Here is a 15,175-nt window from a genome sequence, read left to right on the forward strand (position 1 = left end):
AAAATTTTGAAAAAAGAACAAACATTTTGAATTTTACGTATAAAAATAATACTTGACATGAATTTTGGAGGGATTCCGTAAACTTTGAATTTTCAGTCAAAATTTGCTGTGTGGGACCACTGGTGTGACGCACAGGCGGAAAGGGTTAAATGATCAATAGAGGTAGGTGTCCTGGTACCGACTTCATAATAATAATAATGATGTTAAAGATGACGATTCATTGTGATAATACTAACAATGGTAAAACAAATACATACTCTGCAAGGCAAACCAAAGACGTTATCTGCCGGTACAAGCTACAAACTCCGTAACGCAAGCCAAACTCTTTTAAGAGCTTTCTTGCAGCTGAAGACACTGGAAAGACGGATACAACTTCGTCATCTTTATAAAGGCTTCCATCATTCGTAGAGCGTCGATTGTTCATTTCATATCTGCAAAAGTGCAAGCAAATTTCGTTACAAGATTCAACACAATGAACGGCATGTTACTGCTACAAAAAGTTGAGCTAATGTTGCGAAAGAGATCCTGTAACAAAAATGAAGGGTTTACAACCAGTGGCGGCTCTTGCTAATGGGCATCTGGGGCAATGCCCCCTCAAAAAGATTCAAAGGAAATCTATGATATTCATATTCAATTTTGAAGTTTGTCTCACTGTGGTTAATTATATAAGTTTGTATCTCTTCTAGAAAAAGCTCCTTGCTATCCCGTCTCGTCCTTAGCCTCGCTTCTGGCCCGCTAGTGCCTTGAGCGATGATGTCATTTTACGGGCAAAGTTTTTTTTGCCCCTAGCCGGCATGCGCACAAGCTAATTTTCGACCTCGAGCATTGCGAAACGCGGCCTGTGATTGGCTTATTTGGAGGAATTCGGGGCAAGAAAAATTTTGCCCATAAAATGACATCATCGCTAAACAACAACCACATCTATATATGCTTTTTCTTCTGCGCTCCATGACGATCAACATCGAACCATGAATACAGTGAAAAATTTGCAAACTCGACCTTTCTATCGATTATCGCAATATTGATGGTCTGTCCTCCCAATTGTGAAAGTCACGAGCCGCCACTGTTTACAACAATACATGCTTTTTCGATGGCTTTAAACCACTTTCAGCTTTGATTAATTAGAGGAAGTGTCACAATGTATCCAATTTTTCGATTAGTGACAAAGTCGCGCGTTTCTGAACAAACATGGGATGGAATTTTAGTCAATTAAACAACTTACTTAAACAACTTGTCCTGCAACTGCTTGTATTCCTCATGACCGTTTATGTGACGGACTTGGCTACCGATATTCCTCGGGATATCACTTTTCCAAAACTTACGAATAAGCTTTTTTGTAAAATCGATTTCCCTGCTGCGCCATCTTGGATATCCGTCTCTGTCTAGAAAGCACCCGATTTTGTAGTAGTAATGCTGGTTCGTCTCAAGTTGATAAAGACGTTCTTGAAGCTCACGAAGAAGAAGCTGCGACAAGAAGACGAGATGTGATCAGAATAAAACACGAGATCAGAAAAAGAAAAGACAAATTGATTCGTTAAGATGTAAGCTTGGGTATGTTAAATCACGGTCACAGCCAAGCTTCAACTTGATGATTAGCGAGGGGCATATAACTCTACGGAAATCGCCTTTGACAGAGATTTTTGACAAAAATTTCCAAAAAATCTCTAAAAATCCTATTGTTCTATAAAGATCTCCTGCGGTGCTTGAAAAGAGTGTTACGCCCCTAGGGGACTAAATGCAGTTCAGTTCGGGTCAAATTCGTTTTTCTAATCAGACGTATAGAGGCTGCATGGTTATGTGTGTGTGTTGAATGGGGGGGGGGGCATGTTGAGAAATAACACTGAAGCTGTTGGAAACAAGAAAAAAATAGACTGCAATGAAAAGTATTAGATAAGAGATTTTCAGTAACAAGTAATACTCTTCTGAATATTAGAATTATCTCAAAGTTAATATTATATTATATTAGATATTAGATATTAGAATTTCTCTCTAAAACTAAACTCTCTTCTCAAAAACTTTTTTGTATTTTTCTCTAAAACCCAGATGATGGCTTTTGGTGATAATGCTACATTACTTCGAATTTGTTGTTTACACTGAAGTAGCGGTGCAGTTAAAATGTGCATTTTTTGTTACTTCCCAAAATTTATCCATAAGTGATTTTAAACTGGGGGGCTTTTTCCTCTGATAGTAATACAAGATATGTTTGAAACTCTGCCTGCACGTCAGACTAAATGGTCGTGCCTAATTTCATGCTTGTATAATAAGATTCAAGTCCGTTCACGTTTGAAGCGATGACCTTTCATCTCCAAGAGAGACGAGACTCCTGTTTTTAAGATTACATAACATAACGCATCATAACTACATATGAAACCAAGGTGTGATACAACAGTAAAGAAATTGAAAACCAGAATCCTCAAATGAAGTTACGTGTTGTAATCTTTGAAACAGATAATGTATTGCAGGGTGATTCAATGTCCGGAAGCCGGAAGAGTGTAATTCAAAAAATGGGTAAAGAGATTCAATACACGATCTTAGTTCGGAGGCCTATCCAATAATTTTTATACAGTTTTGGAATCTAGGCTCTAATTTGGAAATTGAACGTGTATTGAGATTTTAATATGGCCTTCACTGGTTAAAAATTTTGACATGCAGTAACAATTTAGAGTAAGATCCCTGTAAAAGTAATTTCAAGTCCAGTTACATCAAAGAATCAATATCATGAGTCAATACCAACCCTACTTTGGCTTCCATTTGGAATTGACTGTCTCACTTCGTTTAAGTACTGTTCGTGAATTCTCTCTGTTATACCAAACGATTCTCGTATATAAGTCATCAGCATCTCCGGCTCAATAGAGATTTTATCAGTAGGACTCAAGACACTATCATCCAGATTGGGTGAACTAGAATGAAAAATCGAGAATATTTATTTTTTATGAAAGATTTTCTCATTTTATTCAGCCTAGGGTGGGCCAGGGTGGGCCAGGGTGGGCCAGGGTGGGCCAGAGTGAGCCAGGGTGGGCCAGGGTGGGCCAGAGTGGGCCAGGGTGGGCCGAAGTGGGCCAGGGTGGGCCATGGTGGGCCAGAGTGGGCCATGGTGGGCCATGGTGGGCCGTGGCTACCAAACTTCCAGTAGCTTTAAAAACGTTCAGCTTTTGTGGTCCTTCTACATTGAACTTCAAGGCATCATCCTTGTCTTTATTGTAAGGGAGCTGTCATAAGTTGTGAAAAAGAGGGGGCTGGAAGGGAAGGGGAGCCAAAAGCAAGAAACAAAACTGTTTACGTAGAAACAAAACGCCGAAAAATTGATGACCCCAAGGCTCAAAAATGAGCCTTAAGAAACCTCTTCAAGAAATATTTCCTCCATTGCTTCGTTCAATTTTTTCTTGTTTAGCATGATACTGAAAGTATTTTGTATCTTGACCTGTTTGCAAGCCGACATTGTTCAAAAGAAATTGCAAGCCGACAATTTTCCACCCACCATCCAACAGTTAGATTCCTGCCAGCCCTCTAATTTTATATACTTCATGACTGCCCCTAGACAGGCATATTCACAGTATGGATACTATGTTTTTTGAAATATCTTCTACATAGTTTTTGTTGGGAGAAAATGTGTAAGCACTACAATGCAAAAAAAGTCAGAAGACAATGGGGTTTCATGAATTTTTTATTCCAGAAATCGAACGATGTCGAGCAGGTTCGATTTTTAATTAAATTACATAAAGTATTTTAATAATCGAACACTAAATAAAAATTATTGAATGGGATTGAAAAGAAAATTAAAAATGTCAAAATAAGGAAAAGACAGGAATTCCTACAAAAAATATTGTTTTCTGGAAAGAGAGACGACAGGAAGATGCTTTTGAAAAAGATGAGGTTTTCGGTGTTTATAGAAATGATTGGTCTAATGAAAAGCGGTCCCCAAAAAGTGGATAGCGTGGGCTTGCGGAACACGGTCGTTTATGATAGAATGAAAAAAGTGTTATTATCCAAAAATAATCCGAAATTTTTCGGATTATTAATTAAATTACATAAATTATTTTAATAATGAAGTAATTAAATAAAAAATATTGAATGGAATTGAATAGAGAACTAAAAATGTCAAAATAAAGAAAAGACAGGAATTCCTGAAGTCAAGCAGCCACAATCATATTTCCTAGCGTAGAGCTTTCCATCTATGTTCTGACGTTTTATAGCTTTAGTATGTTTCAAAGCGTTTGCTTTTCAAAGCTATATTCAAACATTGTTCATAACTAGTATACATAACTAGAGTTCATATTTCCGATTCTTTGGCTTATATAGGTTTATTGTTGAAAATTCCTTTGATTAATGTTAAAATTAAAGGGCAATAACTGGCCTGGCTATTTGAAAATGTTGTAAGAAAATTACATGTGGTGTTTTTTATGTCTGATTGGCTCGTGTTTCTTAAAGGTATGGGTCAAGGGAAGCCAATGGGCGAGAAACCAATTTGAGAATGCTACGCTGGGGTGTCGTGAAATTTGGCTTTCTGGGGTGGAATAAAAAAATCGGAAAAATATTTTTGCTTAATCTTAAAAGTTTGAAAGTATCTTTGATTCATGTATGAGAACCTAAAATGAAATTAATTTGCATCTGCATTTTCATGCCTCTTTCCCTTCGTTCTTCTTTCCACAAAATGATTAACCTTTTTAGCCTTTCTTTTTCACTTGCATTTTCATGGAATTGAATAGCTTATTCTAAGTGATTTTGTTCATGACGATTTAAGTTTGTAATTTAGTAAGGGATAATTGCACATAGCCAATGATAGAAGATAATTATGGCAATCTCCCTTGCCTTGGTTCAGTGTTTCTATAAACAGAATCAGACATGGAGATTAACAAGAACACGTGAGCCGTTTGATGGAATCGAACTTAAACGGATTCACTAAATCCATTTTAAACTATGATGACGTGGGTATTACTGGATATGGAAATCAACAATCAAACTTACGCTTTTGAGGTTGCACTAGTAGCCATGGGGGTATCAGAGGGCTCGGAGATTGGCGAAGAAAGCACTGGATACTTTGCACAAAGCAGAACCCTTTTATACAGATTCTTTTCCTAGAAAAAATGAGTAAAAAGGGGTAAAGAGACATTCGTTGCTTGAACTTATTTCGTCCTTTAACAACACAGTGAGTCTCACAAGGTATATTGTCAGTGAAACTTTGCTGATTAGATGGAGGAAAGATGTCTACTTTTAAAAGGCAACTGTAGAGAAAAATTGAAAATAAAGCTGAGTTTTCCATGGCTAACATCTAGATACACCGAAACTTTTTTAAAATATCTTAAAAATGATAGGACGAAATATTAACGTACATTTGTTTTACAGGTTTATAAAGCACACTCATAGCAAAAAATTTGATCTCTAATGTTATGGTTGAAATAAATCGCCTTTGCAGTAAAGCTGTGGTTATATGTTTGATATATGCAAATTGAATCAAACTCACTGGACTATCGAGGAAGACATCAACTGGTATAACAGGAGCCTGGACTCTAGGAACAGCTGCAATGAAATTTTCATCAGAAGGTAACATTCAACTGCTTCTGCTACTTGGACATAGTGACGAAGAAATCCATAGAGACGGTTGACACGGGCTCTTTGATTTTATACAAAACCACCTTTAAAGGCAAATATCTACTCATTTTGCTTTGGAAATAACGTAGGCAAGGACTCGATTTATCCACAGGGTCTTTGTCACAAACGGGCGTCGCTTAACCCTTCTGTCTCATAAAATGGGCGTGGATAACGCTCACTTTCCACTTCATAATGGCTACCATGTTCCTGACTGTTTACACAACCAGCAGGCAAATATTATGCTAAGAAGTCCAGTAGTGGACCCAAGGGGCCGAGGGGGCGGTCACCTTTCAATATTTTGGAGGAAAACTGTCTTCTGTTCTAAAAAATGGGAAAATTTGACGTCATCTTATCAAAACAATAGGCTCCCCCCCCTAATTGTAAAACCAAGTGTCCGCTCCTGAACAAGCCGTTCGTGAGCCAAAACAAGAGAAAAACAAGGCAAACTGAGATATACCGTAAATCCTCGAATTAGCCCCCTGGGGGCTTATTTATTTTTTATATATAAGGATGGTAGGTTATTCGAGGGGGGGGGCTTATACGAGGGGGGCTTATTAAATTATTGTAACATTAAGAAGACATTTTTAAAAGACCTCGTATATTTTAGTAGGAATTTCTTTATTAACATTTAATTAATTACTACCAAAAGTATGAATTTGTTGTGGTAATTCAATAAAACACCAAAGGCAACCTCAGATGGCAACAATCAACAAATCGAGGGGGGCCAATTCGAGGATTTACTGTAGCAGTGGAGGCTTATTCGAGGGGGGGGCTTATTGGCAATTTGTAGTTCTAGGATAGGGGCTTATTCAAGGGGGGGGGGGCTTTTTCGAGAGGGGGCCAACTCGACGATTTATGGTATCTAATAATCAAAAACCGACAAAGATTTGGAAACAACATACCACGCCTTCGAGTTTCCACTCCATCTTTCTAAAAGAAAATGTTATACTCAAGGATGCTTGTAAACTTTGAATTAATTATCAGCAACAGAATAGATTTTTTTCTCTGTATAATAGAACAAAATATTTTCTCTTTTAACGGTTTAGGGTTATGTGTATACTTATAAAGGGGAATGCCAGAATTACTCCGAGGCTAGAGCTTTAGAGGAAAACTTCGACATTTTCTTGAACGTGTCGAAACAGGGGATTACAAGGACAAGACAGAACGGCTCTGGTGACGTTAACCCTCGAGACCAAAAATTTCAAAAGGTAATACTTCAGTAAACATACTGCTGACGTAAAAAATCTCCTGGATGTCATGCTCTGCACTCGGAACGTTTGTTGGCCAAAACAATTGTGCTAGTTTCTATTGAAATGTAACAATTAAAGATAAAATGGGCCAACATGGGACGATTGTAGTTTGGGTAGGCTTCCAGCGGGTATTAGCAGCGGATATGGCTGGGTATTTAGGGGACTTGAGGATCACGATCGTGGGCGTGAGGGTCATTAAAAGTCCCAACATCATATTAAGAATATATATTCGGTAAAATCTAGCTATCATCCAGGCCTATTAGCAGCAGTGGCGGACACCTTGGGGCTAGGCGGGGTCGCCCCCAATAATTTGGAGGACAATGGTATTTTGTTCTAGAACAATCGGAAAATGTGACGTCATCTTATTAATACAACCCCCACCCAATATTTGACCAATTGTCCGCCCCTGATTAGCAGAGTCTAGGGAAGTTGTCAACCTTCCGCCGGCCAAAAAAATCTTACTATAAAACCTTCTTAATTTTAAAGGGGTTTAAAATGGCATAGTCAGAAATCCTGTTTAAAATGGCATAGCCAGAAGTCTTGATTTCTTCTCCTTGCAAGACTGTTATTCAAAACTTTTTAGAAACTTGTACTTGTTTTCAATTATAGATATTTTTAAGGACAGATGCAAAGTAGAATGCTTAGGTCGATTATACAAATACAAAAGTTAATGTTTAAATATTACATTGTATAGCAGTTCTGCAAACATATTCATTTTAGAAAATAGAAGATTTGAATTTCATTTTGATATTTTTTCATTTTTGATGGTTGTAACTTGGAAACCAAAGGCAATACAATTTTTCCAACTTCCACAAGTCTCCGAATTTCTGGGCACCTTCCTCATTTCTCTTTGTTTCTACAACCTACCTTAGATGCACTAAATTAGAACATACAACTCACTATGATTGCCAAGGAAAATATGCATCTCTCATCACAAAGTTACAATAATTGCAAAAAATATTGCAACAAATTTATACACATTCCGGCTCAATAAAGTTTGCAAATTTTTCCTGACTCTGGAAAATCCACATCTCTCAAGATGTAATTAGTGCTATTTTCATGGACAGGCAAGCATAGGTGACTTAATAGATAAATTGTGACTATCTTATCAATGTAAATCAACACAAAGTACCTGGACTGTTCTCAGTGTTCCAGTGCTTTGAATACTAGAGATGACTTCTGTATTTGATGGAAGGCAACATCTTTTAGGGCTGGAATTAAATGATGAAAAATAGTGAATTTCAGAGTGGGAGCTTTTTTGCAATTTCATATATAGACTTGTGACAAAATTAATAGTACGAATTAATAGGAAACCAAATAAAATGAAAAGAAACTCCTTTTCATGTTATTTGAATTTATATGTGTTTATGTAACCCTTAATCATTATTTAGCTAAATTTTTCAAACAGTTGACCCTCTGCATGTTTCTACCCTCTTGTGTACCTTGCTTGACAGTTATTTGACTAATCATTGTGATGCTAAGCTGTAAATCAATATCATTTGATAAATTTGCTTCAAATTGTGTGGTACTGTACACATTCTAATCGGTTAGGTTTTTTACCACAGAGCAATGTTTGCTTGTGTATTGGCAAAAAAAGTCGAACAATCTGAAAGGGGAGGGATGATTTATTTGCAAAATAGTTCCCATCAGATTTTTACATACACATCCTTATACACAATGTGCTATAATTTAAACCATTGATAGTTCCTTCTAAAATTTGAGTGAAGCTTTCAAATTTTTGGGATGTACTCCCCCCCCCCCCCCTATCTTGGTTATCCCCTTGAACAATAAGTGATAATACAGTGGTTGTATCAAAACAGATGATGAAACTATCAAATTTGGAACAGTTCAAGCTCTCCAGAGGAATTGTTCCTAAATCAAGAGATATAAGTGCCTCCCCTGAATATCTGTCAGTTAGGGCACATTCTATCAACAACAGAAAGTTAACAATCATGAGAAAAACAACAATGAGCCTTTCAAAAGAGCAAGACAAGTTATTAACAGGTTAACTTATTGGTAAAGTTTTGACACTGGCAAATTTGCTTTTTTGCTTGAGTGCTACAACTGCTTCAGAATAGCTTATTAAACTGGAACACTCCAATTTTTGAAAAGAAACATGGTTCAACATTGAATACTCCAGTTTCTAGGTAACAGCAATATATTACTTTTAATTTTTGCCAAAGAATTAAGGGTCATGTATGTCATTGTTCATGCTGAGATAAAGATTTCATTTAATGGGAGACCTTTACAAAAGATAAGACAAGAGGTTGGTCTTGAAGAATTTGTGATACTTTTGAAGAACTATTGTCTCAAATTTATGCAAACTAGCCAGTCACATTGGTGGAAAATAAAACAAGTTCAAAGCTCTTTAATTTCTAAAAATTGATTGTTTGTCAATAAATTGTTAGTACTGAAGTCCAACATGCAGAGCATGCCAATGGTGCATCAATGATGTACATCAAAGATGTAGAAATGGTAGACCAGAGGGCGCTTCTAAGAACAAGACACATCAAATGTAGATATAAAAAAATTTGATAGCGTCAGTGCACCTAGCATTGTCAGGCTGTTGGTGCACCCAAGATCTTGTCAAAAATAGCTATACCCTGCACACAGGTCTGAAGTTTTCTGAGCTTCCTATTTCTAATGAAAGCTTATTTTTATTATCTAATATTTCTTTATACAAATTCACCCAACCATTTTTGGACTTAATTTTCTGATCTGATAATACCCTTCTGCTTTGGGTACCTTGCAACTGTAAAGCCTATGTGTTGCTTTGGGCATCTAACCACATTAAGTGTTTCAAAGCTATATTTAAAACAACACCCCAGCTGGACTTTTCAAATTATAGTAAACCAAAACATTTCCTTCCTTTCTTCAGTCACAATCAGTAACATAAAACTGAAAGCAAAACATATTTACTCTAGTAGCAGGAAGTGGTTGTAGATTTCTGAAACTGACAATGCATGCCTGAAACACAAAATGAAAGATATTCAATAGTAGAGCAAAAGTATTTCTCCTAGATGCTGCAAAGAGAAAGGGGGCATTAACGTCACATGCGATCAGCATTTCTACACTATGTCTAGGTATTAGGTATTTGCAAGCTTTTAAAGTACATCCATGAAAAATTTATATAAATATAATCTGCATAAATAAATAAATATATATACATATATGTAAAGAAAGAAGATAGATAATAAAAGATAGAAGTAAAGATATATCAAAAGACTGCTTAAATCTCATTCCCTTCTTTATTCTTCAAAAGTTTTAAGACTCTACATAATGAGATTACATTAGACTCTGAATTCAACATTTTGATCAGAACCCTTGTTTGAGTGGTTCCTTTTTGTGAAAAGTGATAAAAGAAATAAGGCACATAAAAGAAAGAATTTGCAGCAACAGAAAAATTCAATTTCTTTGAGAATTAATTTTTTTCTAACTTCATCTCCTAGTCCTCTGCCCTGTAAACTTATGCATGTGCTATGCAGACCTGTTTTCTGGCACCAAACACTTGGCAACAAATCAGTGAGTAGCAATCTTCAATTTAACATAAAATATTTGTCAATAACTTCTCTATCTCCTGTCTAAAATATTATCTCTATGTGTATGAAGACTTTTTTCTTGCCCTTATAGTGTAGTTTTTTCATGAGGTTTCTATGCACAGCCACCCCCTTTTTATTATCCTCATAAATAATCACAGTACAGTATTGCTAACTACAGTAAAATAACGATACCACAGGGAGGGGGATGAATCTTCATAACAACCCCGTGGACGTCTATTCCAAAAATGATACTGGGCGAAACATCCAGGGAGAGTAAAATTATAGGTGAAGGTGAAGCATCCAGGAGAGTTTTTTTAATATAAATATTCATATAAACAAATTGATTATATTTATATAAGTTTTGTTTATGTTTATATAAAACCAGCAACTTTTTTGGAACAAGCTTTGATTACGGAAACGAAAAAACCAAAATGGCCCCCTTACCCTTAAAAGCAGTCCTGGGGCAACCACAATTTGAGAAACTCAAATCAAATATAACGAAGATGAATGATATTGTAATATTTTGTCATTTTACCTCAATAAATGTTTTGCAATGACAACTGTCCTTGAATCTTCTTCTGAACCAAGATCTGAAAAATCATCACCAAATGACCTTCCACTCCAAATCGGAGAGATGGAATAATTCTGCCAAGACTCTTCCACTTCGTTCTTGAATGCATCAAACACATCAGTTAAATCCAATAGGCCTGATTCTTCTTCTACGCATTCTGTGGGCTCTTCACGCTCGGTTTGTGGTTGTTCATTTGGTGCAGGCGAATCACCATGGCTAGGCCGGTTGTGTGATTTCCCTTTGAAAAGTGGCTTCCAACAGTCTTTAAAGTAACTACTGACTTTATCCATGCAACCAGTCTGCATTTATCTAAGAGGAAAGTCAGGACACTGCAGACTGTGAGCAATTTTTTCGCTTACGCTCATTTCACCGGCAATAGCCATAACCGGGCCACCTATCTGAGGTCCATAACCTTTAACCATTGTTGCTCGTGCGGTTTTTCGTCTGCTGCATTGGGGGTTCAAAAAGCCATGTAAGTCATGTACAGTATGTCGATATGTGATATGACCAAGCCGGGAGAAGAATCAGTGGAGGCAACAGCCTGCACAAGGGGGCTGGGGGATGGCAAGGCCTGGAAATTTTTCTTTATTCAAAATTTGAAGAGGGCAAGGCCACTGCTACCTGGCCTGGCTACGACACAGAAGAATAGCCCTCAGCACGGGAGTATTTTCTAGCGTTGGGCCTGCTAGAGATAAAATCAACCGTAGTAACAATGTTAAAATATGATCTCCTTTATTATGGTCTTTTTACACACAGCATACTAGATTATTAATATTATTCGTAAAACGACGTAACATTCGTGACCCAAAATAACAAATTTTGTAGATAGATATCACATCTATGGACAATAAAAATTCAGTGAGTGTATTCAGTTTCCCCATAGACAAATTTATTGCTATTTTCGACTTTTCAACGCGTAATCTATTCCGTCTTCTAAAAAGGTTAGCCATTTCATAACCTTTTTCAATGGAAAATCACAAAAATGTTTCATAATAAAAATAGAAATAATAAAAACTTACGATAGGTACTGTCACACTGTCACACTGCCACACATGAAAATGGAAACTGGCTTAAATGGGGCTTTAATGCTTGAAGGGGATTGTTAATGACTCGCCACTTGTGCAAGGAAATCAAATCTAGATTTGTCCTTATCCCTCTCTTAAACGAACGTTGTTTGAAATGGCTTGTTACAAATGCTCGTATGTTGCAAAGAATGTCTTCTAAGCTCATAATACACTCTTTTTTATAAGAACCAGTAAATTGAAGTTCAGGCTTGCTGTTCTTAATTATATAAAAATTCTGAGACTGGGGCTTAATTTTTTCTTAAATTATTAGGGTGTGAGCAATGCAATTTTGTATATAATATAAGTACATAGGCTGAGATAATATCAATGTTTCTTTGACAATTATATACAAAACCTATTACAAAACAAGGCTGACTTGCTGCATTCATACAATCTAATCAACGTTTTTGGATTTAAATCAGTATGTGTTTTGAAAATTTACCGAAAATTGCCACTAGATGGTAAAAAACTCCTCATTATGAGATGAATCCTTGTTCAAAATTGCATTCTGTAGTAGTTCAGCCTAAGCCTGTTCATAAATCGTTCTTACCTTTAGACTAATTTCGAGGCTCTAGTTCTTATAAATTTGTTCTTAAAAAAAGATGTAAACAACATCAACTCTTTTAGGCTAGGCTGCGCGCATTATTACATGTAGTATAAAAAAGAAAATAATTATTAACATAGATAAAATTAAGAATATATTCGTGCTTACATTATACACAAGAGATGTCCACCTTTAGCGATGTGCTTGTGAATGTTTGAATTGTCAACAGAAGCTTTCCCTGACAAGGTAACATACATGCAGCTGGTGAAGCTGCAACGTTGCTTCTACCTACTGTCACGTGCAGTAAGATCACAACACATCAAAAAGCAAGAAATGTCACGGCACGGTCACATCCACTTGCAAAAATTTGTGCAACCAAAGAGGCCTATGTTGAAACTGATGAACAGTGAGAATGTATTTACAAAGTTATCTAGACATATAGACATTAATTAGACAGCGTGCATCCTGTCATCTATAACTCAACCAGGAAGTTGATTGTCTTCTATTTCTTTATTTCTAAGAAATTGATCGGTTCCGTATTAACGGGTAAATTACCTTGGTTTTCCACATCCTAGGCGACGATGTTGGTAAAGATTTTCGTTAGCAATCCATTGAAATTTCACCCCTTAGCAGATTTACTGATTTGGACTTTGCAGTGGGGCTCTTCCAAGTGGGGACAGGCAATAACCACCCGGAGCTTTTTACTGATGTTGGACATATTCATTATTTGAATGGGAGGGAGACATAAACTTTGCGGGGGGGGGGAAGTGATTTGGCACAAAATAACCACGTTGACTTTTATTGTTTAAATGTAAAACGAAAGGTATTAAACATTGTGCAACCACACATACCTTAAAAGAAAACAGAATTAACTGGAACATGGAAGGAATCAAAGGTCAATTTGCGTTCATGGAAATGTTTCCTTTCCTTTCTTCTCTGTATTATATTTTAAAAGGGCTGGCGCACGCGGTCTAACATAGGTGTGCGAGAAGAAGATCAGCATGAAACCGTTTATTCGTATCTGTCATATCGATCAGGATCTAGATGTGACAGTGAACAGTCAAAGCTTTTTAATTCATATTAGGTCCAAGTAACACATGTACTTCTAATTCTAATTTAAGAAAGTTTTTAAATTTAAATCGTAAGAGCATCATTAAAAAAAGCCAAAACAATGGCCGATCTTCCATTGACCAGATTTACATGATTCTCAAGGGCCAACTTTCTGTGGTTATAGGGATCCAAATTTCCATGAATCTGAAGGACCACCTTTCCCAATTGTGGGTGTAGTAGTAGTCCTCCTAATTCCCTCACCCATAACTGCACCTACAATCACTGCCAGAAGTCTTGGAACACTAACGTAAATTTTCAAAGGCAAATTCAGCCAACCCCGTCTCCCCCTAGGAACAATGTTGATTTACTATAGAAAAGAGAAAGGGGTTATGAAGTACGCTTTTTCTTGTGGATTGTTTGATATTTTTCTATACTTTCAGCATTGTTTTTGGGGGAAAAGGGGGGAGGGAAATGGTAGTATTCAAGAAAACAAATGAAAAATAGAAAAGCACAGCGCAAAGTGTTAGGTGTTGCAAGTAATTTTGGCTGCACCTAGGTTGCAAAGAGATCTCGCAGAGCAGTAAGTGCACGTCGTCATACGTAAGACTCTAGGGCTTCAGACAACCAAAACGGGTTTATATATCGAGACAACTAAAAAACGACAGCTATTTTTTCTGCTTTACTGAAGAATGCACAAAATTGTAAAGAAAATTTTCTTTTGCAAGCTGTTAAAGTGTTGACGACATTATTGTCTCTGTGATTTGGTCTCTGTTCATTACTCTATAAATTTGAATTTTATAGCCTTATATCATACTCTTTTTTTGGTAATCAGTCTCGTATGAATAGGCTGCCGATCTACCTAGAATGAAATCAACTTTGCCAGTGGCGGAATTTGTGGGGGTGTGGGGAGGGGACGATCGTGCTCGGCAAATCTGAGACTTTGTCGGTAAACTTAAATCTGGTTTTGGTTGAAACAATCTTCGTTTGCTCATGGCTAAAATTTTCGACGGCAAACCTTGGCAGTCCCGCGGGCAAACCCAAAGTTAGGGGTCTGGAACGCAGGCTAACGCTTTTGATTTCACAATCACGTTTCCCTTATCGGCAAGGAGACAAGTATGTCAATCACAAAACTCGAATCCAGTCGCGCAACTGTGAATTTAGGATGTCCCGAAAGCTAGCATATCCAGAATAACTCATACCCAGAATAAACTCATATCCAGAATAAAAGATTTATCAACAAAATAAATAGGCTGAGAGGGGGACCTTGTGAATGTTTAAAAAAAGTTATTATGTAAAAGAAGAAATCAGGGATGTAGTATCCCCCCCCCCCCTCACTTGCAATGAGGTTTCCTCTGGCTCTTTCCATGATATCAATGTTCTGATCTCAGCTGCCCGCATGATATCAATGTTCTGATCTCAGCTGCCCGCTCAAACAATCAATGTACCTAGCTGCTCAACTCATGATCGGAAAAAACATCGACCCTCGTTATGTTCAAATTGCAATTATTACATGAAAAGAGCAACTTCGTTAAAATTTTACGAAGAGTCCCACTCCCCCCGTTAAAACT

The 15,175-nt window shown here is 36.9% G+C and overlaps 1 protein-coding gene across 2 annotated transcripts in view; it reads right to left on the minus strand.

Moving 5' to 3' along the window:
* LOC135696529 (uncharacterized) overlaps positions 1-12,972 on the minus strand; it is a 46,678-nt gene extending 33,706 nt beyond the window's left edge. The window contains exons 1-10 of one of the 2 annotated variants that reach the window (XM_089112505.1): positions 12,726-12,972; positions 10,914-11,258; positions 9,759-9,806; positions 7,972-8,050; positions 6,492-6,519; positions 5,462-5,517; positions 4,966-5,075; positions 2,735-2,900; positions 1,223-1,464; positions 258-431 (exon numbers count right to left, since the gene is read on the minus strand). In XM_089112505.1, coding sequence (XP_088968631.1) covers positions 258-431; positions 1,223-1,464; positions 2,735-2,900; positions 4,966-5,075; positions 5,462-5,517; positions 6,492-6,519; positions 7,972-8,050; positions 9,759-9,806; positions 10,914-11,254 — 1,244 coding nt within the window. In that variant the 5' untranslated portion in view covers positions 11,255-11,258; positions 12,726-12,972. Of the gene's footprint in view, positions 1-257; positions 432-1,222; positions 1,465-2,734; positions 2,901-4,965; positions 5,076-5,461; positions 5,518-6,491; positions 6,520-7,971; positions 8,051-9,758; positions 9,807-10,913; positions 11,397-12,725 lie in introns of those variants that run through there. The other variant, XM_065215949.2, reaches the window with a different exon arrangement.
* Between the last annotated feature and the right edge of the window lie 2,203 nt (positions 12,973-15,175).

The sequence above is a fragment of the Rhopilema esculentum genome, chromosome 14, assembly GCF_057945365.1.
Source record: "Rhopilema esculentum isolate cy_ngs chromosome 14, ASM5794536v1, whole genome shotgun sequence".
Classification (NCBI taxonomy): Eukaryota; Metazoa; Cnidaria; class Scyphozoa; order Rhizostomeae; family Rhizostomatidae; genus Rhopilema; species Rhopilema esculentum.